Below are 27,637 nucleotides of genomic sequence, written 5' to 3' on the forward strand. Positions count from 1 at the left end.
AATACCATTCTTTTGGAATGTTAGCTCATATTCATCCACGAAGATAAAATCAATGGCATTACAAGTGTAGATATAGACGGAACTCTAGGCGACTAAATATCCATTATTGAAATATATTGTTATTACAAATCAAGATTACATGGGAAAACAAGATTAACTAAAATTGTTAATACAAAACTAAGGGAATGCCTAAAGATTTGGCATGAACAATGAATATTATTTGCATTTCATTTGATGATGTACACCTTGCAATACTACTGTATATACAAATCATTCGTCAATGAAAAGAACTCTATATTTACCCCACTAAACAATTGGAGGAAGATCTTCGCTACTTCTCTCACCATGTAACATCAAACATAAGCTTCCTTCATCACTATCCTATTAAAGAATGAAAAAATCGAACAATTTGGGGGAAGAAAAGTACAAATTAAATCATCCATATGAGCACCCAGGATTGAGAAAAAGCCTAATCTATTTATCTAATTCGAAATTTGAAAGAATCATAATTTACATTTGGGGCAATAAATGTTGTTCTAAATGAAGACAGAATGGGACAAGAGATAGAAAACCTTTTCACATGAATGATGAATATACATTGTGGGTTAGTTTGAGCTCAACAGCATATAGATCCATGTCATCTTAGCCCGAATCCTGTAAAAACTGGAAATCTGGATTCTCAAGTAACTGAGGTGGTGGCTTTACCCCGGCAAAATCTCTCTCTTCCGAGGAAGTGGAATCAGAGAGGTCATCAATGGGAAGGGGTATGCTGCAATTAAACAGAATATCAGGATCAGTTAATAAAAAAAGAAGAGGGATTTCTTTTAACCACCCAAAATTGTGAGCGAAAACCTTCCATTAAAAACGCACTTTCATGAAAAAACATTTGTTCAAATCTTTAGGGTGCTACTGCTACATCTATTTTACGAGAAAATAAATGCAACGCTAATTAATAATATGTTCAACTTAAATTTTCATGAATTCTCTTTCACCTGGAATTATCGTCTAATGATATGGCATTCTTGGCTTTATCACTGCCCATTTCACCCTCAATTTCTCCGGGCATTAACTCCTTCATACTTGAAATGACCTATAAAATACAAGCAAGCACCATTTGTCTTACACTTAAAAACAACACAGGCAGCAACAGGATACCATAACTGTAGTATATAATGTGCTTACTTCTGGAGAAACACTAGTAGTGTTATAATCATCATCCCAGTACGTTGTACAAATTTTATAAAGCTGCTCAACACTTAAAAGCTGAAAATAAAGCACCAGAATTAGTAGATCTGAATACTGGTTGAAAATAAATCAAGTTTTTCATCACGTCAATAGAAACAGGAAGTAAAGAAGTGGCAGGACGCCAGAGATGATTCTTTATATGAAATCTGAAATATATAGTCGAACAAGGCACATTTCTATTGGTGAAGGCAGTCATTGCATTGTGAACCACATAAAAGTCAATTTAAAAAATAACTTCATTTATGTGCTTCCAAATTCGAAAGTTCTTTTCTGCATGCAAATTGGAAGTTGCTTCAGAGATCTGTTTTATATTCTTTCAACAACTGAAATTTACATCACTCTTTAACAGAGAATTGATCTATTATGAGGAGCTGAACGATGTGTTCCCGATCTGAGACTCAAGCATTGATAAACATCCATCAGAATTGATTTCTTCAACATGGCAACTTGCTGAATGTTTACAATCGAAGAAAGAAGGGGGTACTATTATCAGTTTTAAAATATAATACCAAGAATAAAGCATGGGGTTTCCATATCCATAAGCAACATACACCTACATAGAGGATAAGAAAGAAACTTACTGGGCAGAGATCACTTGTAAGATCTTCATAGGTGATCCTACACTTCTGGTTTATAACCTGTGGATGAAAAAAAATAATATACATGACCTTTTCTGACTTGATCAACATGCATCTGGTATCAAGCATCCAAATCCATGCATGGAGCAGTATACCATTGAAGCAACAAGGCCAATTGTATCAAAGGCTTGTCGGGGCTTATAATGAGAAGCAGATGTTTGACATATTTCATGTAACAAAAAAAGCTTGATAAGACTATATGAGATTAATAGGCCTTATAAAAGCTCGTAAAAACAAGATGTTTCCATATAAGAAAAAACTTTTATAGACCGAAAAACTCTGAAGCTTGGAATATGAATATTTTTTGAACTGCTATGAAGAGCATGGCTGGTCAAGAATGTTGGAGCTGTTCTTATTGACCTTGCCAAAAATATTTCTAACAAGACGCCAATTACTTTTCGCTTAGTTCTTAGTCATTGAACTGTGGAAGTCTATCAAACTGGTTGTTGTTACCATTAACAGCCTTATGAAGGCATGTCACAGTGGCATGCAACCCTAAGTAAATAGGCTTTCGCAGAAGAAACATCTATCCAAGGAGCACACATCCTCTCAGGCTATGTTCAAGGGAAATGAATAATAGAAAAAAAAGCAGCAATCTCAGACTAATGTAAGATAATTCCTCCTTTCCATTAATACTGTGCAGCATCACCCCTTAGCACATTCTTACAAAAGCCATGTGAAGAGGAGAGAGATATAGATAGACAAAAAGTGGGAAGCATGTGATTGGAGAGAGATACAAAGAAGATATTACCCGATAGGAAAATGTTGTAATTAATGTGAAACTTCCAAATAAAGAAAAGGTGCAATTGATATAGAATAGAGGAAGTTAAGATGAAATTATTCCCTTAGTTTTGGCAAACTGTGTGAGTGAAGATGTTCTTTATTGAGATTTATTGTGATGAAGCCTTACCAGGACCAACTCGAAATAATGAAAGCTTAGTTCCTTAGATAGAAGTGCATTTTTATTAAGAAATCCAAATATGCTAAAGAAGTAGGCATGCCTAGAGCTTATGTTAAGAAATCCAAATATTCTAAAGTTCATTGCATGAGTCGTTTGTACAAAGGTAAAATCAGTTAATGCAATGCCAAATTTACTGTTCTTCTGATTAGACCTGAAGAAAACTCCACCAACTAACTACGATGTGAGTAGTCGGCGTTTCTTTGTTATGCAAGTGATTCAAAATACAATGTATGTAAAAAACATAACTCATTTTAATAAATATTGTCAAACATGCTATCACTCAAAGGGTAAAGTACGGGAAGTAGTTACTAGTTTAGGTTTTTATCGAAATAATTTAACTATCTAATAGGGTTTACATCGCTGCCAAAAGACATTGTCCATGGGACCAATGTCTATTCTCGGAAATGGATAACTACGGATTGAACAACATGAGATAGACGTACCAGGAAACCAACAGCTTGCCTTGTGTGCTTAAGTTCATCCCATGATGGTCCTGTAAACTACAATTGACAAAGACTAAGCCAAGTATATTGTTACAACAAATTGATATTGACAGCAGAAGATGATTTCTGCCAACTATTCTGGAAATAATTTTGAAATTTGAATATCAGTAGACCATAGAGCCATAACATTCCAAAGGTTCATACCATAGGACCATCTATTATCATTTTTATGGGTCGTTTGGTTCAAAATATGGAATGGAAAGGGAATGGACACAAATAGAGGATGGGAATGGTAAAAAAAATGGTTATATTTATTGAGTGATTCGTTCAAGCCAAGGAATGGGAAATAAATGGTAACCGTTATCACCAAGTAATGTATTCTGTTACTTGAGGAGGAGAGGATGATAACAAAATGGGGGAATCCATTATCATCAAGTGATGGTAATGGATTGATGAGGGGTTGAACCAAACAAGAGAAAAGGGAATTGGTAATTGATTCCATTTCTTGGAGCCCAAAAATAGTGAATCAGACGACCCCTTAGATTAATGTAAAAAGTATCGCTAGAAAAAAAAGGATATTTGCTTATATCTAACACATCATAAATTTTCAAATTAGCATTGTTGAAAATTCAAAATTGTGTATCCTTTTTTCTAGAAGATATTAAAACGAGGAAGAAAATGAAATGCACAACAAAACAACTGAAATTTATCTGACACAGAAGCCGGTGTCATTGCAGGTACCTCTTCTGTTGCTTCCCCACACCATGCTTCCAATTTGTCCAACCCAGCCTTCACATACTGCCCATTACTGAATGTGCAACACTCTCGACGCAGGAGTACACTGTTGAATCACAGAAAAAATTAAGGTCTTAGTTTACATGCTGTAAATCCCAGAAATTGAGGGACGTATATATTTTCATGTTTTCCCACTTGGTTAGTTTAAGAAGCAAATTGACTCATATACCCGCCCCTTAGGAAGCTCCCTTCCCTAAAAGAATTGGCAACATATTCTCCTAGCAATCAAGGAGAGTTATGACTAAAGACCATCATGAGATGAACTTAGCCAGCTATTAGGAAAGCAAAATCTGACCTGTTAAAAAGTTGCACGTTGATAAACGAAAAAATCTGCATAAAGATCTTTTGTACAAACACTTTAGGAACCTGAGACAAAAAAGTAACTTATGACGTGGGCAATATTGTAAGAGATTGCTAAGGTTTTAGATGTAGAATCTGAGAAAACATACATGGTTCTCCTTGAGTGTGTTGAGAAATGAATTAAGGCTGTCGATGATGTCTTGCCAACCTGGAGAGGCTTCAGCTTCTTCTGATGTCTTTTGAGCCTATGAGTTGCAATAGAAGATAATAAAAGAGAATGATCAAAGAGTTGTATACCAGATGAAAAACAGAAAAAACGAACATCTTCAGGTCTAGGCAAAGCAGCAAGCTTGCTCAACACCTGCAATTAAAACTCCTAGAGGTTTGATTATTATTATATGTGTCTTTCATAGAACTTCTTTTGCACATAATTATTGCTTGATTAAATGAGATAACTTTGAACATGAGCTTACTCATTTATTTGTTTCACTATGAAGATGTTTATTTTTTTGTTGCACATTATTCTCGTATCTAGAACCATATATGTGTATGACACTATGATCGTCCCACAACCAACCTGTTAATTTGGTATGCCTCGTTTAATTGTTTGATTTAGTATGTTAAGAGATTGCACCAGTTAGTTAAAACTTTGAAGTTAAAACATTTTCATCGAAAAAACTTTTTATATCCCTATTATACCAACACACTATTGGTTAATTCGTTCTTAATGATTACTAAATCCACAAACTTTTTTAAAAGGTCTACAAGGACACATGTCATACGACAAATCGAGTAGCAACTACAAATACTCCCTCTATAACAAAATATTTGTCATCTTAACCAACTTACCGTATTTCTTATATTATCCATCACATTCAAATATTGATGCAATGAAATTGTCATTTTGAAAAATATTAGTGCACTGTTCAATTTGATTTTTAGAAATCAATGAGTGTGTCGTCAATCTATGTGCATAAACAAAACAAGACAGAAGACAACTTATATGGAGTTATGGGAGTAATATGTTTTTTCTATCAGACATTCTTTTCAGCATCCCTGTTGCATATTGTAGTATTTAGATATATAAATTCTCAAAAAATTATAAGCAGAACAAGGCGATGCTGATTTTGAAATTATAAAGTATGAGAAGCTGAAATACGTTTTGTTGCACTACAGCAATTAAATTTTTTAATATCAACTCACAAAAAATGAGCATAAATAAGCTTTCTGAGTGCCCAACTCAAATGACACAAATATGAACAGTGTTTGGCTCCAATCGGCTCTTTCATACCCTAGTTACACCATGACAACATTAAAAATCATGAATTCAATTGCTGAAATGTCTGTAAAGCCAAAAAATGAACAGACCATAGTAAAATCAAGTATTTCAAGCAATTGCAAACAGCGAAACAATGATGCCAACATAATGGAGATTTTTAACAGGATCTTACAATATTACATTATTACATGCTATCATAGCAAAATTGCGAATCCAGGGAGAGGTGGATGCATAGTTCCAAAATGCGGTTTCGGTCACGATTGCAATAATGGTCACAATGATGTGGGATCGGAAAGGATGTGGTTGTCATACCACTAGATATCGGTTTAGACCATGAAATATCTCTAGGACTTGCCTAAAACGCAGTTTTTTACACCTTTACGGTGTGGGTAATATTGGTTAGGTAGATTTCGAAACCTTTACAACACGGGCATTACGATACTATGCGACCTTGTTCTGACACATGGGTGGATGAGACTGACGGGAAGGAAAAGAACAATGTTGCATTCAATTATTCACACATACAAGACCCCACACATAAAATTTGATAAAAATATAAAATAAAGTGAAGATCAGTGAACCTGAATACAAGCAGAAAGTAGAGATGACAACTCTGTCTTGAAATTATCTCGAATGATCCCAAACATCATTTCGACATATGCCGTAAGCTGTTGCTTGAAAAGCAAAGCTGGTTGCTTGGCCTCAACAGGACGAACTATATCAATTTGAAGATTCGTAGAAGAACCAGAGGAGCGAAATCCCTAGAAAGTTCGAGAAATTATGAGAAGTTTTGTCATCAGGGATACAGTAACAAATTTTAAGTTACCAAGTTAAGAATATAGACAGAAAGAAGAAATATCTATACGTATCTCTAGTTTATAGGCATTTAAACATAAGCACAAATATTAAAAATATTTTCAAAAATATTGTGAAGAGTTACTTGGGCCATCCTCCCGAAAAATGTTGGCGGCTGAGGGGGTTTCCAATCTTTGTTTGCCTTGTAACTTCTTTGCAGCAAGAACAACAGTGTAGATGTATTGGACAACCAATAAGCCAGATGATTATTATTATCTGAATTCTGCACCAATTCATACGAGGTTCTTGTCAAATCTCTCAAAGAACAAACCCATTCTATTTAACATATAGACCTGAATATATATTATTAAACAAAAAGAGTCAAACAAACGTAAACATAATTGCCTTTCTTCACTGCCCTTGAAGATATGGTAGAGGCCTTCGAATATCTTTGAGGAGCACCAGGGATGCCCCTAATTAGGTAGCAATGTTTTACAAAAACTTCAATGGTTTATGGGATCAAGGATCTTTGGGGAGCCTAAAATACATAGCAAATGCACTTCATTATGCTATGGTAAGTATTTGGATAGAACTGAAGATCAATATTTCCCGCTGCATTGGCTAATGAAAAGTGGTTTATTTACCTCTCTTCAGAACTTCGACTTACAAAGTCCTGGAGTGTCCTTACAGATATGCAACACATCACCAAGATAGGAAGACTGTGACTTACTAAGGATAATCTTCCGAACACTATCATTATACAAACTTGTAGTGAAATAACTACCTTGTATATATTAAGAGAATCATATAACTATCTCCAGAAAGTTAGGGTTTGCTACCCCTTAACAGATAAAGTACAAATATCAGTTAATGGCCTAGCCAGATTCAAAATTTGAAATATCCCAATCAGCAATTTCAATGGCAAAGTGATTGATCGACTGGAAGATTGTTTTACTTACTAGTCGAAAAGACACATTGGAAACTGCCATATCCAATAATACATGGAAAGTGTGTCAGTGCCTCAGTGGCTAGTGGTGTATTTAGAAATTTTGGCATGGGGTTCAGCCATTCAGGTATGAGGTTATGAACCATATGAAACTTGTGATTTTTCTACCAATATTTTCGAAAAACTTATCCACCACCATCAATGTTACACACTAAATACTAGAAGAAAGATCAATTATGCAAAAATAAGTTAGACAAAATCATTTATTAATGTTGAAGAAAAGAATATAAGAATATAAAAAAATAACGGTAACCTAACATAATATTGCAACAAGTATTAAGAACAATATTTAGTCTAAAATATGTATAGTGAACATGGAGTGAGAAACATATTCTTAACAAGACGTGTGATGGGTGCAAAGGTGAGACTAATAGCTGCTTATATTATTTTCTTGGGTGTTTATTGCTCCAATTATTTACTACTCCTTGGACCAGACAGATGTTTGCAAAATCAAGTTTACTACTAAAGATATAAATTTTTTTGTTGAGGAAGAACCATCTGAGGACCTTAAAACTGATGAATCCAATTATACAATACCAAAAAGCTAACCCTTTTCAAGCAGCTGTAATTTTTCGCTCGCTCTAACGCTCGTTTAGTAGAAAGCAAGTAGAGTGCATAAGCTCCTTTAGAGATAGAGGCGAGTACTACACGAGCTTGTAAGTCAAGTACGGAACGAGCCTTGTCTACAAAGCAGAGCGACCTCGTCTTGCTTGCTTCTGGAGAAACTTCCTGCACTAGAGAATGGGCATTCTGGTATGGTAGGAAGACTGCTTTTTAGGCCGACCATTATATAGGAATAGGAGCGATAGCGAAGCCAAGCCGTATAAAGGTGAGCAGCCCTTATAGCAATAGAAAACGGCCTACTTATAGCCTTATTTTTCCGCTATGATCTTCCCAGTAGTTTATATAGGAGCTATAGCCGTTTCATTCCTATTCGTTGTTATGATGTTCCGCAGCGTTCCGAACCAGCCTTGAAGTTAATTAATAGAGTTAGAAGCTATGCCTACCCACCATTCTTTTTCATTTATCCTTATTTGTTTTTCTTTCTCCAATTGCTCAAAAAATGATTGGGAAGAATCTTCTCAATCTAATTTGTGGTTGAATTAGGGAAATTTTATAGGACAACTACCATATGTTGTTAAAGGAACGCGAGGAAGAAGAAAGAACTTTGGCATAAAATAAGATGGAAGTCTACTAGCATGCCAAGGTAGATGGAAGTTTGGATAAGATCCGTTAACTGGTAGTTATATCTTGACTATTTTTATTTAAAAGGTTGACTTATCTGAAAGAAAATTATTTAAATAGGTGGGTATCAAATGTAGATTTTGGAAAATTTCCCATTTCCTAATTGCTTTCCTTTTTTAGGACCCTAGCCAAATTGTTGTTTTGTACCGTTTCCCTTCTTTATATACTACTAATAAAATTCTTCTGTAATTTAAAATAACACTCAAATTAGAATGAAAGAGAGGATCTCTATTATATAAGGCAACACATGGGGGACACCAAAAAATCGAAAAAGGAATAAAAGAAAAAATAATAGGGGGGATAACTAACTGTTTCATTTGAATGAAAAAAGGGGGGAAAGTAGGACATTTAAACTGCACATCAGTTTTTTGAGAAAACAAAATGTAAAGACAGTTTTTTCTACCCAATTAATTTTATTTTCTACTTCATATGTTATCACACGTTATTGCACGCATTGCGTGCATGTAAAGCTAGTAAACAACATAAGCTAGGAGCACTGTCTAAGGCGATCACATTTGCATGTCTATTTACTTACCTGGAATGCAGAACTAATCAACTCGGTAAGCCGGTCAAAAACATTTGTCCTATCTGCTTCAAATGATTTCCAGTGAAGCAGGCACTTGTACATGGTAAATGCAGCAACTGGTTTACCCTGACTAAAACCAGCATCTCCAGACACACATTTGATAAGAGAATCCGCAAGCTCCTGCATCCAACCAAAACAAAAGTTCGTGATACCCCAGGCTCCAGCAGAAAAGCAAGAGAGAACAGAAAGTATTTGGCAAAATGAGAAACTGCAAGGCTTGCTGTATCCATTTAATCAAAATAGTTACATACACGCTGTCTCTCCATTTGTGATTTCCTCATAGACTCGGTACCAAAAGATTTCTTTGGTGTTCCACTCGGCAAGTCCTGTCAAGCAAATACATTTTACATATTCATTGTCATAAGATACAAAATAAGGAAGTTTCAAAAAAAATTCTTTAAATTAGTGGCCTTGCCTTATTGGGCTCGTTCACATGACCATTCCCGAAAGACTGAAACGATTATGATATTATAAGTGACATGTCAAATGAAAGAAAAAAATATGACTTGAACATTTGAAGCATCTCTACCGGATAATCTGAAATTTTGCTTTTGCGCTCACTTTCCAGGTAAGCTATCTTCTCTTCCAGCCTGAAAAGGTCCAAATTAGAAGCAAATAAAGACGATTGTTTGTGCATACAAATCAAAACCCATGAGATGAGCGAATTGTCGAGTCGCAACAATGCAGTGACTCAGATCACATTGAAAAAAGGACATCAAACGCAAACAATTTTTATGAAGCTAAATGCAGTATCTTTTGCATTCTTCTTGACCCTGTAAGACAAAGGAAAGAAAAACGAGATAACAAAAAGTTGGGAAGAGACAGTCGCTACATTAAAATGCAATTAGAAACATTTAGCTGCGATGGATAAGAACGCTAAAGTCTACCAACTCCTTGTGTTTGCTTCAGAGTAGAGCATATGCCTTGCGCAAGACAGTTGCACCTATGTGTATTGTTTTGTGAGCCGAAAATTACCAACTTTATTTTGTTGTGAATCTCTCACAGAGATACGAGATAACTCCATATAGTTCTCGACGCAAATAGACTTTTGCGAACTCTCCCGGGAATCAGAAGATCAACTTAAGATCTTAGGAGATGTTCTAGGATGCAATGTAGCACACATGACGCAACATTACTACTATGGAGCAGCTTTTTGCAAAAAAAAAAAAAAAAAAAAAAAAGAGACACAATTAGATGTTGGAAAGTTGAAATATACAATGTCACAAACATAGATAGTTTGCAGCTAAACTAAAACACATTATAAAACATTACTAACAGTAACAACTCTGAATAATCTGCAAGCTCATCCAAAGTCTTGTTAAATTCCAAATTACACATTCCATCAAAGAACATTCCTTTAACTCAAATTAAGTCGTACAACTAGAGTCCACTTCTTCCCCATGCTACAAGTGAAAGAGAAAATGTAAAAACTACCATTAAAGCAGCCCAAGCGAGACTTACAATATCCATGTGAATCATGTCCCCTATTTCTATGACTATGAAGGAATTATTCCACTAGTAAGAAAACAGGAAACGGCTGATTTATGATACGTTAAGAGACAAAAATGGCGAGGGAACGATTTAGGGAAAGGATGATCTTCTGTCCAATGCTATTTCCAAGGACCCAACTTATTCCTATCTATAATCTTATGGTTCTTAGAGCATACTTTCTCTAAACATGTGGTGCCAGAGGGGATCAAGTTTGTATACTAAGTACTAATGCTTCCCTACTAACAAAAGTTCATATAAATGCTCTCGAGGTATAAATCTCCTTTCTCTTTCAGATTTCAAACTAGATCCCAAGTTTTATCAATGGCACTCAAGGACGTATGTGTGTGGAATATGGTTCCCCCATGCACATACCAAATCAGATACTACCTACCGACCACCCATGGCGAGTACAAATCCCTTCAACCATACACTTGCAGGTACAGATTTAAACACACACCTGTTGAATCTTTATTACCTGCTAAGAAATCCACCTGTAACAGCTATATGTAGATTAAATTCGGGGGAAATCTGAAAATTTCAGTAACCCATGTAGTGCCGGTTGGGTACTTTGGTGGACATAGGGAGGGCGGGGAGTGTGGGGGGGGGGGGGGAGGCGCAATATGCACGTCATTATACCCACTTGCCATCCTTTAATTTCTTACCTATCTGATGATCTCTTCTCTCTCCCCTTCTACCCAACCAAACAAAAGTCCCTGATAACCCTCTCCAACCTCCTAGTAACCCTTGTGAATTGACAAAAGGTAAATTAAGTTGAGAGCAAAACTAACAAGATAAGACTGAGCAAGAGTGTCAAGTCCTCCCCCACCCCCACTAACACACAGAAGCAAAGCATACATAAGAGAAAACACAAGATCCTAGAACAGGTTTCCCACTGAAAGGAAACCTAAGATAAGTGGAAACTGTTGGTAACATAGCAAGAATGTGAAGCAAAGAAGTCCAGTGGAGATTTCAAATTGACCCTGGTGACATTGTACTTAGTTCTTAATCCCTGCTATCACCATAAAAATTTGAACAAAAACTGAAGACAAACTCATCATGAGGAATTTGTTAGAGGACAGTAACATCAGCAAATTGCAAAAGTGAGTTGAAACTGTATCTATCAACCACATAAAACCCTCCACAGTCCACACGCATGCACACAAGAAATGCTCCCCCCTTGCTAGACACATGGTTCAAAGGATTTCACTTGATATCCCCAGTAAACAAGCTGATACAACAAGTGAAAACCGTAAAAGCCATATCTACAGCCAACTAAGATAGATATGTAGGGCTTTGTTAGAAGAAAGGATTTCTCTGTCAGTTATGTTATATTAGTCGACATGATGGCCCATAAGAGAGTCTAAGTTGGAACTGTGAGTCGTTTGAGTTTGCATAACCACTAAAGATCCATTCCAATCATCACCAATAACATCATTATAGCTCCTTTGCATACATGTATATAAACAGATGTGCTTGTTAGCATACATATAAAGATCTGTCAGACACCTTTTTACTGCAGTTTGAAGTTCAATTATCTTAGACTCTGCTTCTTGTGCTTGCTTCAATCGCACTTCACTTAGATTGCTAGTTTCCTCATATTTCTTCTGTGTTTCGTCAACTTTCTGTTCCAATGACTTAACCATTCCCTGGGAAGGATGGGAAATATTGAAATGAGTGCTAAAGATAGTAGTTTCACATGAATGACACATCAAACAAGCCAGCACAAAGACATCTTACCTTGAGCTCTTTATTTTCAGCAGTAAGTCTATTTATCAGTTCATTGTCAGAAAGCTTGCTCATTTCCGCATAATAATTCTCAGTTTCATCAATTTTCCTTTCCAACGCACTCACCATTCCCTATAGAACAAAGATCTAATTCAAAAGTGTGCAAAACAATAGTAATGCCACGTGCTAATGGCAGCTCTGGAAAGGCCCATCAAGACACATTACCTTGAGCTGTTCATTTTCTGCTGCAAGTTTATTAATCATAACATCATCAGAATCAGGTACTTGATTTTGCTTACTCGTTTTCTCATATTTCTCAATTTCGTCAATTTTCTTTTCCAGTGAACTTACATATTCCTGAGACACAATGTAAAAATTGAAATGAGAGTAAAACAATGATAGTGCAATCTATAGCAGATCAAGCAAGATATACACAATATGCATTACCTTGAGCTGTTGATTTTCAACAGTAAGTTTACTCATCAGTTCATCGTCAAAACCAGGTACTTCTTGCACATTAGGGACATGCTCAGCTGTTTTCTTCACAACCCCTTCACGTTCCTTCATAAGCAACGTCTTAGTTTCTTGATATTGCTTCTCCATCTCTTGCAAAGCTTGGTGCAGCTTTTCATTTTCTTGTTTCTTCAATTCTTCAAAATCATCCTTCAAAGAAATAAAGAGAAGGTATAATTAGTGGAAAGAATATAAAAATAGAGAAATATTAAACTAGTTTCACTTCTCATTCACTTTAAACCATGTGTTCGTTGTCCATTTTATCATTTTAGGTATAGTAAATATTTTGCTACAACACAGAATACAGGATGCACATGCACATGTAGAGGACAAAGTTTTGTTCTAAGAGGATCAAACAATGTGAGATTTGTGAGTTTTTTCTAAATGCAAGAGTGAGATACCATCTTTGAAGTCCTTGAAACAAGCATTTAAGAATTAAGACTCAATATGAAGGCAGGTAAATCACCATCTCATAGCAAGATTCATATCATGTCAACATGGAACTTAAACCTTCTAAAGGGTAAGAGCGCAACTGTGATATGAAAGTGTAGATGAACGAATCACATTTGACCTCCAATAGATCTCTTTTTGGATTACACACTCGAGTTCCGCATCGAGCTAATTCATCGACACAAATAGTTCATGGGAAAATTTTGAGTTATTTAGGTCCTGGGGGATTGACAGCACGAACTGCTAGTTTTCAGATACAAGATATTCACCCTAGTCACTATGAGCCTATTTGTCCAATTGACACGTCTGAAGGTAGCAAGAGTGCTTTTGATTTTTAAAATGGAGGATTTATTAAATTAATCTGAAAAGAAGAAATATTTGGAGTTACAGATGCAATACTCCAAGGGTTTTGCACATGCTGATTGCTGAAGGAAAACCTATCAAGAGTATTCCTAGTCAAGCATCACCAACAATCATTATTTATGCAAAAGTAATATAAACTGTCATGATAGGAAACACTGAAGAAAGCATGAAATAACACTTACCCTCTTGCGTTTCTCTAGCTGTAGACGGCAATTTAGTTCATCAACTTCCATTTCCAATTTATCCTTAGCTTCCTTTAGAGCGCCTGCCTCCTTTGAAGCCTTGGGATTTGAAAAATAAGATGAAATTACAATTACAACAATGTAGAATTGAAGGTAGTTGGCAATTCAACACGATTAATGGGCAAATAAGAAAAAGGAAAGCACTTTTACAGATCAAAATTTCATTACACATTGATACCTTCAATAGGCTAACGGATACTGTATGTCACACAGTCAAATAACTGTACTCAGGACAAAGTAACATCGAGCTGCTAAGAATTGATAATATAGAGGGGAAGAGCATAAAGGGAAGCACAATATAATTCAATTAACAAGAAGCTTGTGAAGGAAGATATAGATTTAGTTAGAAAAGGAGAGGAATATCAGTGTTAAGAAAAGCAGAAATTACGAAGGAAGACTTATGCTGAAATTATCGGAGAGTTTAGTGGTTTAGTTTTGGGTGGGAAACAAGCCTCTGAAAAGCTTGTATTTTCGTTAATTATTGTTGTTTTCCGGTTCGTAATCAATCTTATACCATCCTCTTTCCTTAATTTTCATATTTCGTTGTTTTTTATTCTATCAAGCTAAGTTGATGCTTACCACAAGTAATGCCTTTTCACTTCCAATTATAACATAATAATGTGAGTTTTTTGAAAAAAATCACGCCGCGTCGGCCGCGATCCGTTCCATTCATGTGTTATAGCCGCTTCCGCGAAAACAAAAACGTTACCATGATCGCGACCGCATCCGCGATTTTTTCCCTTGGTAGGGGTGGCTAAAGAACATAAACAAACGAAGAGAGAATCGGTGATAAGTGGATACAATTTTGGATATACTAGTAGAAGAGTAAATATTATTCACGAGTCCTCATGTTTACAGATCTACTTTTCCAATAATCTAAAAAGATATCCAACTACAAGAACCATCACTGAAAGCATTAAAGAAGGGAGTATAGAAATGCTTATGTATGCATGTACTTGTGTATACATGAGTAATATTAATTCTCCATAAAACTAGGAATTAGGAAAAGCCAAGTGGAGGCATTTCATTTTCAAACAGGCTGATAAAGGTCAATTAAAAAAAAGTATAAAAAGTTTTTGAGTATCACCATTTTAAGCTTCCGTAATTCTCTTCTTGCCATCTTGACTCTCCATGCACATTGTGTTACAACAGCTGCTATCCTCATCCTCATATAACAGTGCTCGGCTATGTACCTTCTACAATGACTCTGTAGTACACATGAAATATTACAAAAAGATATATATAACCAAAAGCTAAAGCAAATCGAAATTCTGCAGATTTAAATAGACAAAGATAAATATAAGAAACAATAGAGAAGGAGAAGCCATTTTCATAGCTGAAAAAAATAACAATCATTTATGAATATAAAATCCAAGCTAATTCTTATTCACAAAAACATCTAGTCTTCAATAGGATATCACATTATTTTTAGCTCATCATAAACCTGATTTGATTTGCTTGAATTATCTGCTAAATTAGGCTACTGTTGTGGGTGGGCATCGATTGCAGGTGATAGATTATGTTTAGAGTCTTTATTATGTTTTATGATGTTCACTGGGGAAAACAACTGTATTCCTATAGGCCTCTTTATAGGGTAATGATTGATGAAATGAGAACTTCACACGAGTTGCACCTTTGCTTGGCTTGTTTGTTTGACAAATCCCACTCGTGTTAAAGATTCCAAACCACCAAAAATCCGCTTTCGTCGTCTCGACCCCGCTTGTGCACTCTAAGTTCTCTTTCAGTGCGCCCTTGATCGACACCAAACCTGCACTCGTATCGCCAGTAGGCAAGAATGTCTCTTATCATTTTCAAAATCCTTGCTTGTTGTGATTTAAGGGGAGCACTAGGCTTGCACCCATGCCTCGGAAAGGCAAGTGTGCATCACATCTGAGTGTCAAAAAACTCAGCCCATAATACATAGAATGTTGCTTTACTGATTTGTCAATCAACGCAATGATGCTGTTCTGAATCTTCCTTAGATCAACAATATCTATCATAATCTACAAGTGGAAAGGCTAACAAGGCTCTACCACACAATGAGATTGGTTTATGTATCTTAAGTCAGAGAAGGGCTTCGAATGTATTTTCGCTACAACCTGGCATCCTTCTCATGAATCAAACTCTTTAGAGGTTTTGGGAGTTTGGGTTATGCTGGTTTTCCTATAGCCATTCTGGAGAACTTGCCTATGTCAAAGTATGAGCTTCAAGAGGAACACGGGGTAGAAGTATCTACGGCAAATAGCTTTCTTTGTTGTCAGGTCTTCAACTAGAAAGAAATAATAAGAGACATCAGAGATTGGGTGTCTACTAACTGTTCTTGCTGTGAGAAATTTGTGTATGCAGCTTCTATTTCAAGACATGTTGATGAAGTGATGGTGCTTTCATTTTCAGATGCTCGTAAAGACCTGAGGGGATGTTCTTGCAATTGAGTTATATGGAAGACCTTTGCTCCTTCCTCCTAAATTCTTCTACTAAATAATTGTTTTACAGTGTTCACATAGCAAAGATACGACATTTTGCCAGATATAGACTTCAACATACAAATGTTACAAAGAACATATACCGCTCGAGATACAGAGTTTCAACTGTCAAAGTCTTCTACATATAAACTATGAGATTTTACCTGGATTACAATTGAAGCCCTTGTCTGCTTTCGAAAACGTAGCTTGTTACGAGCATCCATGCCACGCATACCACACTCAAGCACCAAAGCAGATGAACATAACTCTAAGTAAGAACTCCTGGCAAGATGCCTGCGCAACTCCTTTTGGATTCTCAGACATGCTGCTTCTCTCTTTTTGTGCTTGAAAACAGCCAGAGCTATTTGTCCTGCAATGAAAAGTTTGGTTTGATAGAAAGCATAGAGATGTGCGACATGGCCTTGACAACAAGAAGTCTGCCCTTCTGGCAATTGTCAAGTGTCATCCATATAAAGGCAGGACGTTCAGAATATTGAGAAAGACTCAATTCAATTTCCACAACAAAATGCTTTTCTTACAATGAAGATGATCTAATGTTCCATTACAATATAATTACATTCTTATGAAGTAATATATACGGCACAACTTCCAATGGTAAAATTCAACTTTTAGATTTAATTCAAAGATTGATTCTACCAAATATTATTTTTCGTAAATCTTGATATGTAGTTTTCAAAAAATAAGGATTAGAATTTAAACTCAAAATGTCCACAAAGTATCAAACCCCAGCAAAGAAACGTAGGAAACAACCACAAGAAGCCAGGGAGGTAGTAATATATTGTACTATTCTTGCCATTGTGTTTTATGCCATTGCTTTTACAGTTTACAATCAATTGCATTCTATTGCCTCGTACTTAGGAAGTAGAATTCACAACAATCACAAATTCAAGGATAATCAATTACAATGAATCTTTCTTATCTACCAAGATAATCAGATTTAGGAATCATCTCATTCAATTTGCATCCAGCAGAAATTTGAGAAAATTCTTGCGTGGAATTCCAAAGCATTTCATTAGCCAAAAAAGATATAGCAGTACCTCTGCAGTAGGTTTGAATCTGTATGGCACACAGCCGCATTTGCTTAAACCATCTGCGGAAGAAATAAGTCCGAATTTGTGTCTGAATTGTGGTAGCAGATTGTCCTAAAACCTCATTCCTGCGAGCATCTATTTCAGCCATCTGGCCTGCTCTCAGAAACACTTTACTGATACCGATCTGCCAAAAAAAAAATTAAACATAGAATGATCATACAAGCACAGGTAAGTCAGAAATGTCAAATTTACATTCCTATAATGGACATAGAAATTGTAGCTTATGTTAATGATGGGTTTAAAATTTGAAGCTTTAAGGCTATGTTTCAGCAAAACTTTATTTTTAGAAGCAAATTTGGTACAGCGGAGAAATTCGATCCAGATGTTGTCAAACTTGACGGAACAGGATTCACCTATCAATGAGTGTTTGCGTATGGAATCTATTGTCCAGAACAATGGAGATATGACGAAGATATTTTGCACAAGATAAGTGTGGCTCCAAAAGGAGGAGCATCTGAGCTGTAAGATAACTTTAATTGTTAAGGAAAATTTATAGGACTGCCGTTCAACAAGCTTTTGCTACAAGGTTAGGAATATGCTGTATTTTCAAGAAAATCAGGATCAGAGGACGAATGTGGCGGACATGCGTATGTTGATATAAGTGGCAGGTAACGTGAAATGAGGCAGAATATGCAATGAAAGGAATTTCTGTAGGATCTGAGTGGTAGTTATCGAAGATTAGGTGAGGGAGAGTCAATTCTCATGTTTGCAAACGCCAAGACCAAATTCAAATGGCACCTATCCCCATAATGGAGAATTAGGATAATGAAATTACTACAACACGTCGAGGTCAACCAAAAATGACCTGGATGGAAAGGGTGATAAGGACATGTAAACATTAGGCCTCAAGGATCGTATATTATTGGACAGAAGAGAGTGGTGGATAGCGACTCGTACGAATGACATCTTTGTTCGTGTATACCATCCTATTTTGGATTTAGGTTTTGACCAAGAATGACCCAGGTGGAAAAAGAATGACCTATATGGAAAGTGTGAAAAGGACATGGAAAAAATCGGGCCTCCAAGATCATATTGTATTGGACAGAAGAGAGTGGTGGAGAACAATTCACGTGAGCGACTCATAGGGATGGGTGATGACATCGATTTGTGTAGTTAGCCCCATTTTGTTCAAATTACGGCTATGACATTGTTGTCATTTTGGTATTTCAAAAGAAAAAAGTTGGTGATGTACAATATTCTACAACAGAGTACCAAAATTAAACATGCAGGACTACATCGATGGGGATGTTCATTTCATCTGTTTGTAAGTGCAGTTTCATACAGCATAACAAACTATATTTTCTGAATATACAAGGGCACAGAAGAACCATAATAACAAGATGATCAAATTCGGCTTTATGACCATAAGCTTCAGCCTTCATGACCAGAAGATATATCAAACACCTGCACTTGATATGCGAAAATCACCAACTAAAAAGTAAAGACAGTGCATAATTTTTTAGACTTCCTCACACCTGATAACCATCAAGCTGCACTTTCTCTAAAATTTTTCTACATGCAGTGACTTCATCGCAACTGTAAAAATCAAGTCAAAGAGAGAAAAGGTCAAGACATCTATAAGATATTAAAGGGGAATAAAACAACACAAGCAAGATACATGATGTAAAGATGAAAGAAAAGAACAATGAAAAGAGCCATATTCTAGTATGACTGAAATTAATGTTACCTGCCGTTTGAAACCTCTGGAGCAAGGATACGACAACGATCTATAAATTCTTCAAAAGGCTTTCTTGTGGGGAATCCAGCACAGCTAATCCTTATAGCCTCCATGACCCCCTGAAGGAAATAAGCAATATTCAAGAGTCTTGAACGTGCAACATAAGAAAAAGATTTTATTATTACACCAAGCAGAACTATAAACAGAAAAGTTTACCCCACAACGAAGCTGCTGGAGAACATTACTGTTTTCAAATATTGCAGGCTTAAGAAGATTATTAGGCTTTACGCAACGAATATAATGTGGCTCTGTTGCACTAAGTGTCTCTAACAATGATTGCAATTGGTGCTGGAAAAAGAAGATGAGGGACAAAAATCAAAATGGAAGCCTCAAACATCATAAAGGAATCTCAAAATATCAAGGAAAAATAATTTCCTCACACACAGAGGGGGGAGAGAGAATGGAAGAATAGAGAGATAAATCAGCTTGGACAGACCTTAAAGCCGGTACCTATAGAGGAAAACTTTGAAGATTTGGCAGACTCCTCAGGCAAAGATGGAAACAAGCTTGCCACAAAGGCACACTTGGAAGCACTTAGAAGTTCTTGATGCTCTGGTACAACATAATCTTTGTTCTTATCCAAGAAAAACTCAGTTTGATAGGTCACCTGCAGCATGAATTGTTTCATAGATTAATATCAAGATCATACTTTTATTTCTTTAACAATAGTTTCTACAATTCGAGCATATCATAGCCTTGTTAACAATGACCTACCTCACCAGCATAATGAGAAATGGTGAAATCAGTACGTGACAACTTTGGTTTACTGAAGCGTTTATGATTGTTGAATGTCTGGTACAGCTTTTCAGCAAATGTCTCATGTGTTGCTCTGGGAAACATACTGTGAAACAAACATATGTCACCAACATTGACACACAATAATCTATATGTCACACAGATCTATGTTTCTCTTTTTTAATTCTTGTTCTATTTGAAGAGGGAATTGGGACTGAAAATTTGAAGTATCTGGAATCTAGGAAAATACTGACATTCGCAAACTTAATAACTCTAATCACTTACCAGGCTTCGTCCAGAAGAGCAATGATACCCCCAGGTTTCTGTGATCAATAAAAATGAAGAAAGTCAGAAAACCTGCACGCACAGAATCCTTGTTTTGCACTTCTTTTCTTGGCGGGGGCGGGAGGGCGAGGGGAAGCAGGAGGACGGGAGACGTTGTCATGGATTTACCCTGATCCACGTTATGTGAAAAGGCATTGCAGAAAAGAATGTGGCATGAACTCACATGTATTAGCGAAAAGAATCTGACATCTACTCCTTGACATCTTAAGGAAACGAAGAGAAGGCAATAAGAAGCAAACGAAGCGTGGACCTATGGTTCCCCAGTTTTCATAGTGGAACACATAATAATCAGCTTTCGAAACAGGAGAGCAACAGAGCATACCAACCTTCTCAATAAGGTCAAGGACATCCTGGTTGTCGACAAACTCAATGTAGCTCCAATCAATTTCCTCTTTAGTGTATTCTTCTTGTTCCATCTTAAAAACATGCTGCAGGAATGGAAATCACAAGATAAGCTAATGTATTATAAGAATTATTCGTCATTAAGCTTCTTCATTTAATGACATAAAATACCTGATTGAAATGTTGTTGTAGCTTCTCATTTGTTAGATTAATACAGAACTGCTCAAAGCTGCAAAGAATAGATTGTACCATACAAATGAGTAGTACCATCTTTGAAGCAGTAGAGGAAGCATAATTTTCTTGTACTCCAAGCACAAAAATATACATGATTTGAAAACCAATTGACCAGCTTAGCATAATAAAAGTATTATATTCCATGGTTCGCATGACCAGAATGATGATCAGTTTCAAAAGTCTTTTAAAGATAAACTACGTAGACCTGGCAATTGGATCATTTATTCGGGATTGGTTCAGGTCAATACATTTCGGATCCATTTAATTTTGGGTCAATTCTGGGTTGGTTCAGGTCCGTTTGGGTTTCAGTTTTGATCTGGTTCTCTCGTCATTCAGTTCGATTCAGGTATTGGCTCAAGACTTCGGATCATTTCGGATTGGGTGAAAATCGGGTCGGGTGAAAACCAGTTGGGTTCCATTTGTGTTTCGGTTTTGGTCCGGTTCTTTGGTGGTCCAATGCACGATGATATCTTATATTTATTTAATAACAGTTAGGCTAATATAAAAAATCCACATTTGTTATATATTTGAAACATATCTTACAATTATTAGTAGTTTTCTCTCAAATAAAAAATTCATAATAGTTACTAGTTAATTCGTAAGCAATTGGTCTTGTCTATCCAAAACCAATAGAATTAATATTTGTGAAATATACGTCGGGTCATTTGGATCAAATCTGGTTGGTTTATTTTTGATGGAGTTCTGATCAATTAAATTCAGGTTGATTCAATTGGAGTCAAAATTGGTTGAGGTAACTTCAGGTAATAGGTCAATATCAGGTCAAGTTCATTTCTAGTCAATTTCCATCTGGATTTGTTTGGATAATTTCGAGTATGGTTTCAGCCTTCAGGACATCATTTCATGTCTCAATTCGGGTCTTCAGGATCAACTTTGCCAGGTCTACTAGTAAATATGTGTTGACACTTGACATGCATCATTTCGTCAATCATATAGTGTATGACGCATCAAATATTCAAATCACTTCTTCTGAGTTGTATATGGTACAAATGTTTCAATGTACAACAAAAGTGCGTACCGGTTAAGCACCTGTTGGTCTTGAATGTCTCGAAACCGTAAATGTCCAAAACTCCAATCAAAGTTTTTGAATCAGGATCCTGACCAATCGAACTATTTATCTTGTTTACAAGCCTAAGGAAATGAGAAGAAACCTTAGTCACAATGGTTATGTTAACCAGCATATAGATCATATATATCCGTTTGTGTGTGTATATATCAAGTTAGAATGTCAAGGATCATACCAATCAAATAACCTTGAATAAACAATTTTAGCTAAGGCGTCTCGATTGATAGTAGCAGCAATGGGATCCAGATTCTTGGTAATTGACTCACCACGTGTAACAATCACTCGTTTACAAAGGGAATCCTCGAGGGCTGTCTCATCACACCTAAACACATAAATTACATGCACGTGAGCAACATCAAAATGCCTATATTAGATAAATATCCACAAGTGCAAGAAGTTGCTCACATGAAAAGCTCAGCGGCTGTTTTCAAATGAAACCTAGATTTTTCATCTTTGGGTTCAGAAGAATCTGGTTCACTCCCTTTTGAAAATTCAATATTACCTAGATGGAGAATTGCAGCCACAACTCTGAATATCGCATCCTAGAAAGGGGAATGGAGTATAGCAAATCCTACTTAGGTAAGAAGATGAGCTTGTAAACTTATACAGCATTCCAAAACTAAAACATAAAAAACGGAGAAAGAGACAATGCTCCACCCAATTGTCCATACTACCTGCTCATGAGACTCAATTCCAACGACATCCATGGCTCTTCTAGTTGTTAAGTACTCTTTGGCATCATCTATGACATCAACCTCGTAGCAGTTTGATTGATTGAGATAATGGAAAATTCTTGGGCGGTCCACTTTAAACTTCTCAACATCCTAGGCAAGCATTAGTGGACAAACATTATTATATACCACGGACTAACAGAGCATGAAACAAAGTAGATAAACGACTTGATGCAGGTATATAGCACACATTCGAAAGACCTTAAAGGACTTACATACAGTGGTGGTCATACAAACTTTTTTTACTGTTGCCGACAATAAAAAAAGTTCAATTATGTCAGGAAAGCAATTATGGGTATAATGAGCAGAAGGACCTTAATTATAAATCTACCCTTTCATACAGCTACTGTGAAGGAAACTAGCACAGAAAAATCTAATCCTCAAAGGAAGCTTGGGGTTGGATGATAAACATTCTGACCAGATACTACATGTAATATTGTCTCCTAACGTAGCATATAAGTATATAGGTACTAACTTACCTCTTTTGGAGCAGCACAAAGCATGTAGAAGCAGTGATAATTTCTTTCAGGATCAGACACCTGACAGACGCGGGACCTTTCTAGTAGATAAGTTCTGATGGCAGCACCTGATATCCTCCCCCTTTGGTCAAATTGTATCTCCACAAACTTGCCAAATCGACTGCCAAGTTATAAATATTTGTAAGACTCGGTTTGACGAGGATGACTAGAGACACGGTTTGTTTACAGATAAAGAATGAATATTGTGATGGAAAAACAAAAGATACCACCTTGAGTTGTTGTTTCTCACAGTCTTAGCATTACCAAATGCTTCCAGAACTGGATTGGACTGCACAATGAAGAAAAAGATGATGAGCAATTACAAGAAAATCATATGGTATTCGCCGGCACTAATAGTTCTTTTCTTTTCTATTGAAATCAGATAAAAGAAGCTATTTAACACTAAAATAACAATGTGAAGATGAAGGAAGACCTGTCCCTATCCAAAATCTGCAGAATCAACATATAACGGTTGTGAATACCAATTTAGTTCAGTTGGACTAATCACCCATTTCGACTAGATGTCCCTATCCACTCTAGCGTCCTTTTGCAGTCAGAAGGTCATGAGAAACTACATGCTACATACTTCTCTTAATCACTCTTGAACTATTCTTGAACAAACATACCTAGTCTTTTGAATTTTAGTGACTATCTGACTTACCGGTACAAGTTTTTTTCTGAACAAACCACTAGGTAGATATTTAATATTTTTTCTAGAAAGGCTCTCAAATGGAAGTAAGGCACCATGTTTTTATAACCAAATGCACCATATATTGCTCAGAGAGCATTGCGCCATGGAAATTTTCATGCTAAATAACTTGTGAAACGAAATCCATGATTGATCATGCAAGTGATCAATAAGGTAACATCTAGCCTTTGACACTCCCATGATAAAGACACAAAATTCTTAGCAGTAAATGCCTAAAGGGTACCTAAATCCCTTCTTAATACATGCAACAATAGCAAATTTTATGAGACGGGCATCCTGGCATGACTATATGCTCTGAGTTCTTCCATAAAAATCACCTCTAACTTCTTTCGAGTAACAACCACATTCTTCATGAAAGTTTAGGAGATGAGGAAACAGAGAAGATCAGTCGAAACTCCAAATCATTACCCAGGACGCAAATATGGATTTTTCCGTCAATATTAGTAGTTCATAAAACTAAGCAAACGTGCAACAGTTTACAACTTTCGCTTGAAAAGGCAAGTTCTGGAAAGATTAGTGTTTAATTAATTAGAACAATTTTCTGTTGCGATATGCAAATTTTGTGAGAAAACATCTTATTTCGTTACATTTTTGTGAAAAGATACCTTGTATCAACTTTTTGTGAGAGCACCTTATATGATCCTTTTTATCCAAATACTCAGCTTACTGTTGAATTCCAACCTTATTTATTACATTGACCCTCTGTTTCTTTCCACTCTGTGCGCCGAATTCTGGCCAATTTTGTAAATGTGCATGACTTCTACACACAAATAGGGAGGAAAGGAGGGTCTATTACCAGTTACTTCTCGCCAAAATCCAATAACAAGGTAGGTATTTTGATAATAAAAAAGTGTCATATAAGGCGTTTTCTCACAGCTAATTATTTACATGATGCTTTCAGAAGAATTATAACAAAAACCATCCCTTTTGACAAAATAACCTTATGATCAATATACCGTAAAGCTTATGCTTTATAGTTCATACAACCCCATTGTGCAAAAGAAACATTCACTCACCCCACATTACTCGTTACGTTTCCGATTTCATTTGTTCCACATTACTCCTTATACTTCTATTTTTGGATACGGCCAACTATTATTTTTTAACCTTTCTACATTTCAACCATGGCACATCACTCTCTCACCTCCAAACAACATAATGCCCCAATAACTTCTATCACATCTGCCTTTTTAACAAAAATATACTTCCTCCGTTCTTTTCTAATTGCAATGTTTCCCTTATTTGAAAGTTTCACATTAATTGTGACGTTTCCTTATTTGGTAATGTTGGTTCTCTATCTCTCTCCTATGACATGGGTCCTACTTTTTTCTCTCTCTATCTCTCTCCTCTTCACATGGCTTTCTTAAAAAGTGTGTCAAGGACTCAAGGGTGACGTTGCAATGATACTGGAATGGAGGAAGTAATTGATAACCAAAAACAACTTGTCATCTATAATGTGCCTTGATAAGTGTAAAAACTAATGTATGACAGAGGATGTAACAATGAATGAAAAAAAATCAGAAAAAGTCATTCTTATTAATATTCACACCTCTAGTACTTGTTGCTCCACACTACGTCCCTCAGAATCAGCTTTTCCTCCCATAAATGCTAGAAATTGCATAAGACTTTTAGTGCTTTCTGTTTTTCCAGCTCCGCTCTCCCCGCTAACTAAAATTGACTGACTTATTCCTTCCTGTACCATCAATCTGTCATAAAATTTATAATCAGCACCACCAGGAAACAAAATAGTCAGAAGCCAGTTTCAAATTTGAACGAAAAAACAATATTACCTGTATGCAGAATCTGCAATTGCAAAGGGATGCGGGCTTAGGTCACCTAAAGCTGTCCCCTTGTACTTCTCTTTCATACCACCATCATACAAGTGAGGTAGCCTTTGAAAAGGGTTCACAGCTATCAAGATATTTCCTGTGTATGTCTGGAAGAAATTTAGTTGTATCAAACTTTTTGTTTGAAATATGACACTAAATACATAAAGAAATAGGGAGTGCACCGTCACTAGCATATTCCAATTTTCTCTATCCCTTGTAGCTTAATGTGCAAGTTCAAGTTCAAGCAACATAGGGTGACAGGATTAAGTGCGATAAACAAATAAACAGATGTACAATTCTGACAGGTGTAAACCAATGAATAAATATGACTGCACACGGTAAGAGTAAATGATGAGCTTACACAGACATACACACATGCACAAGCAGAGAAAAGAAGGGGAAAATGCTTATCACTCACATAAATTTCGTTGATATCATAACGACGTTTCAGATTATCAAGAACCCCTGGCTCATGTAGATAGGCCAGTTTGGTCATATCATCTACACCAGAAGGAGGTGCTTCGGGATCCTTTGGATGAACCCTGGATGCATTAGCAACAACCTGTAGTTCATTTTATTAAGATGAGAAATAAAAGGTCATTAATGGCATAATGATAGCAGCAAGGAGAACGAAAAGCTGTTATGGATAAGTAATCAGAAAACAGAATGAATTGCATCTCATAACAGTAGCAACATGCGATGTCAGGGAATGTACCATGAGCACAAGCAGTAGCAAGAGCCTATAGTTTCAATATAAGTATTCAGCATAATATAAATATATGAGATATTGAATAGAAGAACGCCTTCTTAACGTAGAAAAGGCTTTCAATATATATTTTTGAAATAAATTTAAAAAATAAAAGAAAATATCAAGCATTGCATCTCAACAACACAGAATCTAGTAGAAGCTAGGATGCTAATTACTACATACGTGTACATCACTGTCAGTGAAGTTACTTTGTATATGCGTAGCATGAGATGTTTATGATACAAGTAAAATTTGTGAGCGAAAAGGCCTATAAAAGAAGTGAAAACTATCCTTGAAAATGTGAAAGATGAGGGTGAAAAGAAAACGAAGACGAAAGGATTGTTTAAATAAATACATAATTCCTAGTTGTGCAAGAGTATGTATAATATACACCAGAGCCACATACTTGCTCCATCCCCAAATCATCTTCCTGTTAGGATTCAGCAGGCATATTGGGAATGTTTCACAGGGGGTGTAGGCTAAAGTTGATTAGAATATATGAAAGACAATAGATAGAGAAGAGGTAGTGTGAGAAAGTGTCGGAATTGTGAAATAAAGAAGGTTGTGTGAAGAGAAGAAAAGAGGTAGTAAGAACAGGGAAGCCTACATCACATGGGTTGGGTGCAGTATAGTTATTTAAATAAAGTAAGAGAAAGATATTTTGTGGCTATCTAAAAAGAGTACAAAAAGAAAATTTGAGGATGGAGGAAGTATTTGTTAACCATTCGCCTTATGGGGTAACTCATGGAGCAATATTGTCTATTGAGCAGGTACTTAAGGATGTACTTTGGTGGGTGTTAACAAACAAGGGTGTTTCTCGCACAAATTTAGACAAAATTAAGGATACATAAAATATTGGAGTATTTATCATACTACCTCTGTTTTTATTTAGTTGCAACATTCACCTTTTTGCACAAACTTTAAGAAATGAGAAAAGAGAGTATAATTGACCCACTTACCCCTGCTACTAGTA

At 36.1% G+C, this 27,637-nt stretch overlaps 1 protein-coding gene across 1 annotated transcript in view; it reads right to left on the reverse strand.

The window, feature by feature from the left end:
- Positions 1–457: 457 nt before the first annotated feature.
- Positions 458–27,637, reverse strand: part of LOC104901426 (myosin-6) — a 30,929-nt gene continuing 3,749 nt past the window's right edge. The window contains exons 4-42 of the mRNA XM_010689008.4: positions 26,335–26,478; positions 25,878–26,023; positions 25,637–25,793; positions 23,609–23,667; positions 23,340–23,499; positions 22,804–22,953; positions 22,535–22,671; positions 22,305–22,451; positions 22,093–22,194; positions 20,983–21,040; positions 20,796–20,897; positions 20,410–20,447; positions 20,104–20,230; positions 19,826–19,996; positions 19,546–19,677; positions 19,339–19,448; positions 19,127–19,187; positions 17,598–17,775; positions 16,704–16,909; positions 15,165–15,284; positions 14,018–14,116; positions 12,957–13,172; positions 12,735–12,866; positions 12,522–12,641; positions 12,291–12,430; positions 9,823–9,883; positions 9,709–9,744; positions 9,545–9,619; positions 9,243–9,413; positions 6,602–6,739; positions 6,243–6,422; positions 4,532–4,627; positions 4,378–4,448; positions 4,029–4,128; positions 3,288–3,344; positions 1,827–1,883; positions 1,183–1,263; positions 993–1,090; positions 458–769 (exon numbers count right to left, since the gene is read on the reverse strand). Coding sequence (XP_010687310.1) covers positions 643–769; positions 993–1,090; positions 1,183–1,263; positions 1,827–1,883; positions 3,288–3,344; positions 4,029–4,128; positions 4,378–4,448; positions 4,532–4,627; positions 6,243–6,422; positions 6,602–6,739; positions 9,243–9,413; positions 9,545–9,619; positions 9,709–9,744; positions 9,823–9,883; positions 12,291–12,430; positions 12,522–12,641; positions 12,735–12,866; positions 12,957–13,172; positions 14,018–14,116; positions 15,165–15,284; positions 16,704–16,909; positions 17,598–17,775; positions 19,127–19,187; positions 19,339–19,448; positions 19,546–19,677; positions 19,826–19,996; positions 20,104–20,230; positions 20,410–20,447; positions 20,796–20,897; positions 20,983–21,040; positions 22,093–22,194; positions 22,305–22,451; positions 22,535–22,671; positions 22,804–22,953; positions 23,340–23,499; positions 23,609–23,667; positions 25,637–25,793; positions 25,878–26,023; positions 26,335–26,478 — 4,560 coding nt within the window. The 3' untranslated portion in view covers positions 458–642. The remainder of the gene's footprint in view (positions 770–992; positions 1,091–1,182; positions 1,264–1,826; positions 1,884–3,287; positions 3,345–4,028; positions 4,129–4,377; positions 4,449–4,531; positions 4,628–6,242; positions 6,423–6,601; positions 6,740–9,242; positions 9,414–9,544; positions 9,620–9,708; positions 9,745–9,822; positions 9,884–12,290; positions 12,431–12,521; positions 12,642–12,734; positions 12,867–12,956; positions 13,173–14,017; positions 14,117–15,164; positions 15,285–16,703; positions 16,910–17,597; positions 17,776–19,126; positions 19,188–19,338; positions 19,449–19,545; positions 19,678–19,825; positions 19,997–20,103; positions 20,231–20,409; positions 20,448–20,795; positions 20,898–20,982; positions 21,041–22,092; positions 22,195–22,304; positions 22,452–22,534; positions 22,672–22,803; positions 22,954–23,339; positions 23,500–23,608; positions 23,668–25,636; positions 25,794–25,877; positions 26,024–26,334; positions 26,479–27,637) is intronic.

Source organism: Beta vulgaris, chromosome 8 (genome assembly GCF_026745355.1).
Source record: "Beta vulgaris subsp. vulgaris cultivar EL10 chromosome 8, EL10.2, whole genome shotgun sequence".
In the NCBI taxonomy this organism is placed as follows: domain Eukaryota; kingdom Viridiplantae; phylum Streptophyta; class Magnoliopsida; order Caryophyllales; family Amaranthaceae; genus Beta; species Beta vulgaris.